This window comes from Cyprinodon variegatus, unplaced genomic scaffold (genome assembly GCF_000732505.1).
Source record: "Cyprinodon variegatus isolate N-32 unplaced genomic scaffold, C_variegatus-1.0 Scaffold622, whole genome shotgun sequence".
Lineage (NCBI taxonomy): Eukaryota > Metazoa > Chordata > Actinopteri > Cyprinodontiformes > Cyprinodontidae > Cyprinodon > Cyprinodon variegatus.
Genome location: NW_015151075.1, coordinates 455007 through 460259, shown reverse-complemented (window position 1 = coordinate 460259; position 5253 = coordinate 455007). Strand labels below are relative to the sequence as shown.

The 5253-nt window shown below is 37.4% G+C and overlaps 1 protein-coding gene across 2 annotated transcripts in view; it reads left to right on the top strand.

Annotated features, from left to right (window-relative positions):
* The window catches only part of atp8a1 (ATPase, aminophospholipid transporter (APLT), class I, type 8A, member 1), a 119864-nt gene that overhangs the window by 38234 nt on the left and 76377 nt on the right, over window positions 1-5253 (top strand). For both annotated transcript variants that reach the window (XM_015393049.1, XM_015393048.1), the window contains 2 exons: window positions 2220-2297; window positions 2401-2489. In XM_015393049.1, coding sequence (XP_015248535.1) covers window positions 2220-2297; window positions 2401-2489 — 167 coding nt within the window. The remainder of the gene's footprint in view (window positions 1-2219; window positions 2298-2400; window positions 2490-5253) is intronic.

Sequence of the window (5253 nt, the reverse complement as noted above, 5' to 3'; positions counted from 1 at the left end):
AAGATTATACAGGACAGAAAAATAAATAAGGTAAATATTACAAAGGCAAATAAATAAAGAAGCTAATTAAGAGTTATATACATTTATGTCTCACTTTTAAAAAATAAAGTTGAAGATTATACAGGACAGAAAAATAAATAAGGTAAATATTACAAAGGCAAATAAATAAAGAAGCTAATTAAGAGTTATATACATTTATGTCTCACTTTTTTGTTGGCAATTAATTGTATGCTTATACATTTATTGAGCATTTATTTATTTCTGTATTTATTTTTAAATATGGCAGAGTTAGTCCTTCATACAGCCTAAGTTTATACATATATGTAAATAAAAACCTGTGTTAAAACTTGAAATGGGATGTTTACAGATGTCCTACTTTCAGACTGAAAGAGCTCGAGATCCCTTACAAGTGGGGATATAAAAGATTTAGTCTGTAGATGGGCAAAGCTGTTGGAGATATGCCCCAAAGGATACGCTGCTCAAACCGAAGTGGTTTAGTACTTTCTGCACGCTATGGTGAATACAAATCCATCCTTTCAAACCATATTCCATTTCTTTCCTCTTTACAAATATACAACGTGCTGGTCTTTTAAAATAAACGCATGTGGATGTAATTGTTGGAACCCCTTCTTTGCTGAAAGAAAATCAATAATCTCCGAACAGCCTGATGTTCCTGTGACTACAGACGCACGTATTGAAAAATTTAGGATTCATGTGACGTTAGCCAACCTCCCTGTTCCTGGCCATAGGAGGAAAATTGATGAAAAACCAAAGAGACGGATATTATTGGTAGCTGAAAAAGCCTAGGTAAACTTCTAAAGGTGAACTTGATGGAAGATGACGAAGGACGCCAAGGTTGAAAACAAATCATATCAATCAACTACATATTGACATGCCACAAAGCTTCTGGGAGAATGTCCTATGGACAGATAGGACAAACATAGAACTTTTTGCAAAGGCGTCAACTCGATGTTACATATTAAAAAAAAGAAGAATTAAAGAAAAGAATACTGTCCCTACTGTTGAACATAGAGGAGGCTCTTATGTTCTGGGGTTGCTTTGCTTCATCTGTATGTAGGGTACGATGAAATGTAAAATCTATCAAGGGATTCTAGAGAGAAACGTTCTGCTCAGTGTCAGAGAGCTTGGTCTCAGTTGCAGGTCATGGATGTTGCAGCAGGAAATGACCTAAAAAACACTGGTAAAAATGCCCATGAATGGCTAAGAAGAAAAGTGGCCTTCATCCATTGACCTAAATCCAATGGAGCATCTTTGGAAGCAGCTGAAGCATGCCGTTTGAAAAAGGCATCCTTCAAACCTGAGACAATTGGAGCAGTTTGTTCATGAGGAGTGGGACCTGCTGAGAGAAGCAGAAGTTTTATTGACTGTTACAGGAATGGATTGATTGCAATGATTGCCTGTAAGGTTTAAAGGTTGAACAACAAAATGTAAGGTTAAGGGTATAATCATCTTTATCCAGGCCTGTTTAATTAGTTTATGTTTTAAATTAATTCTGTTGAAGCCTGGTTGAAAACCAATGTCTGACTTTTGTTTCTTTTTAATTAATTTTTATCATCACTTCAGATTCAAGTTATTTCTGTGACCATTGTGGGTTTTCCTTTCATTAAATGAGGGGCACCAACAATACTGTCTACATGTGTAATTCCACCAAATTATATCGTAGTTCTAATTAAACAAAATAAAAAACATTGTTTAAGGGGTTTTAGTACTTTTGCAAAGCACTGTCGCCTTACACCATTTTTTTTGCATTTTTATGGCATTAGTGGCTAATTTTTATGGGCAGTAGGCTGACAGGAAAGGTGGTATGAGACAGGGGGAGAGACATGGAGCAAAGGATGGATTTGAACCCTGGTCGGCCTCCGTACATGGGTCGTGTGCCACTGCGCCACTGAAGCACGCCCATTTGTACACATTTTCTAATTGGCAAATAGAAACTTATGAGGAAAAAGTCAGCATTTCATCACAGAGATATTTAAACTGTCATTTTAAATATGTTTCATTCAGTTTATTTATATAAGCATCAATTTACAGCACATGATCTCCAGAGACAATTCAATCAAATCATACGCCAGGGTGGTTAAACGTTTTCCCTCTTAGTAACCTCAGTGGATTGCATCAAGTCACCAACTGATTTTTATTTTTTTAACTTACCAACTGCATTTCTGTCTTTGCTTTAATTGCTCTCTGATTTCCTCTAGGACACTGACATGCTGTATGAGCCCACAAACACACCTGCTATGGCCCGCACCTCCAACCTGAATGAAGAATTAGGCCAGGTAATATTTTAAATAGATTTATCCTATAGATGCATCTTAGAGTTTCTTTCACTTTATTTTTAAATAAACTGTGCACCTTTAAGTTGTTCTTCTACCCATACAGGTGAAATACATCTTCTCTGACAAGACAGGAACGCTGACCTGTAATGTAATGCAGTTTAAGAAGTGCACAGTCGCCGGTGTGGCCTATGGGTACGTCCTTCTTTCTTGCCAATGTCCCATAAGTCAGCCTTCCCTGTTGCCTTTATTAAATGCTGGGTATGCATCGCTCTGCATCTGCTGTCTCTTTCTCACCTTCTCATTAGCACCTGCATCAGTTCTCCTCTCGCTCTGAATGTTAACTATAAATAAAACCTAGACAGAAATCTGCAAGCTAAGATTCTTTACACCATCCTCTTTGCAGAAATTTGATGTTTGCTAAACTTCATTTTTTGTTTGGAATGTACTTCATCATCTTTGACACACTGGCATAAAGGCTGATTATTTTTATATAGATATATATCTCTAGGCATATGCTAACATTTCATCAAATAAGTTAATTTTTTTTCCTACTCTGGATTGCTTTTCAGTGATGCAAAACAAGTGAGGAGAGAAGCAAAGTGAGCGCAGGCGTGACTGTAGATGATTAATCCCATTAGGGTTTCATTAAAAGCAGTGATTGATGAAGTTTGCACTAAAGGACAAAATGCATTATCTTATCTTTGCTCTGCTGCTATTAGATTTTGATTGCAATCACTGTTAAGACACAGCTGGATTAACAATATCGGTTCAAGGAATTTAAGTAGTAAAAATTCATATTGATGTTGATGACATGCTGCCCCAAAATATTTTTGTTCAAATCTGTCTCCTATTTTTAGGGATTAAAAAAAAAATATATTTTTTATCAGACCTGCTGCTCCAACAGTGATGAAGACCTTTTCCTTTAAAGTGTAACTTAAGGCAACAAATGCATCGATTACAATTTAGCAAAGAGTGTCTTTTCCAGCTGGCACCATTTTTATAGGAAGGGAGCTGCTGGAAAACAGATTTTCAATTTTATTCCCAAAAAAGAACAGAGAGATTATGGAGTTTATTTGTTTCACTGTTGTTAGAAATTACAGGTTTTAGCTCAGCTGTGGTGTCTAAAACATCAGCTTCTATTTTCTGTGGCTTTGTGTGGCAAACAGGTCTTCACCTTAACTCAGGCAGGCTGCTAATGATTCCTACGGCAGCATTGCTGCTTGGATTCAAATGCTCAGTAGGATCAAACTTTGTTGACATAACTTCAGGCTTATTATTAGCTGCTGAAAGTTTCAGCCTCTCACACGCTGGCTAAGTGGACTGCATACCTATCTGCATTGGTGACATGACATTAAAGGTCTTGTTGCAGAGTTATTTTTAAAATATGATGATTTCAACCCCACATTGTCAGGACAGTCTTTTCCTTACTTTTTTGTCAAATCTCTGAAATGTGTATCTCTTGTAATACGTGTTTGAGGATCAGGGAAAATAACTGCTGGTCTTTAATACTTTTTATGTTCTTAATTTAAGCTCCCAAAAAATGAATGTAAAAAATGTAAATGTAAAACCCTTTATTGTCCAACAATGGGGAAATTCACTCTCTGCATTTAACCCATCCCCTTGGGGAGCAGTGGGCTGCCATTGTGCGGCGCCCGGGGAGCAGTGTGGGATTAAGGGTCTTGCTCAAGGATCCAGGTTGCAAGTTGTGGGGATCTAACCTTGCAACCTTTTCAGAGCACAAACGCACTACTCTAACCTACTAGGCCAACACTCCCACTAATATGTAAAAGAAAATGTGAAATATTCTTCAGCATTTCCTTTTAATATTAAACACCCTTTATAAACAATTTAGTAGATTTTTTTTAAACAAGGTCAATTTTAAAATTGTGATTTCTAATTTTTGATGATTTTAGCACACTAGAGAGCATATTTTTGGGATTAAGCTCACAGTTGCTCCAACGCTGTTTAAAAATTGGTAATGATTAAGGAATGCATGGATAAAAAAATGCATATTTAATAAAAAACTTAAAGTGAAGTGCTTTTAATGAGTAGCGTGACTTGTAATTTTTTGTCTGAGCCCATGCAGACATCCCAACCCCCACCAGAAATGAAGTAGTGCTGTAATTAATAAAGCCATGCCCAAGGGTTTAGACATTAATTAATTCCACTGGATTGGAGTTAAAATATGAAGGGAAAAATGATGGTAGTTTGAACAAGAATGTCTCTCTCAACCCTCTGGGCTGTCTGAAGTGAAGCAGAAGCATATATTGAGTTACATTTTAATTCAAACATAAATTTGTTGGTATTATATCTTGTTTGTCTCTTAAGCCCCCTACATATTAGTGGGGACATGTGTTAGTGGACGTCTGCGTGGAGTCTGTACAGCCTTAAGGCAGACTCAATGCAGATGGGTACCTGTTGAGGGTAATGGGAAATTTTTATGAATATTTCTTACCTTTTCTTCTAAGAACTGGTGTCAATTCAGACTGTTCTAATGGTGCATCCAGCTGATAAGGCTCCTCATGTGATAGCTAGTGGAACAAACTGCTCAGAGCGGCCAGTCCAAAGGTCCCACAGCATCACTCTGTCCACCACAGTGACAGGGATGCAGAGAAGGTGGACATCCAGGCCCCCTGTACCGGACACGCACTGAGACGGTGTAGAGTTGTTGTTTTTTTTCAGCCACCCTACTTCTTCCTATGTCAAAATTTATATTTTTTATATTTTGTTTTGATTTTAAAAAGCTTAATCTCAGCAGCACTCCCTCTCTCTATATCACAGTGTCCCTGATTGGTTGATTTGACAAAAGTTGACAGAAAGGTTCAGCAGAATTCACTTCTCGTACACCAAGGATTTAGCATTGCTAGAAATGCATCCTTCATCACGTTGCCTTTGAGGGTGCCTCTGCATAAGGGTAACAACAAGAGTGTCAACAAGGTGATAGCTTTAAGGAGCT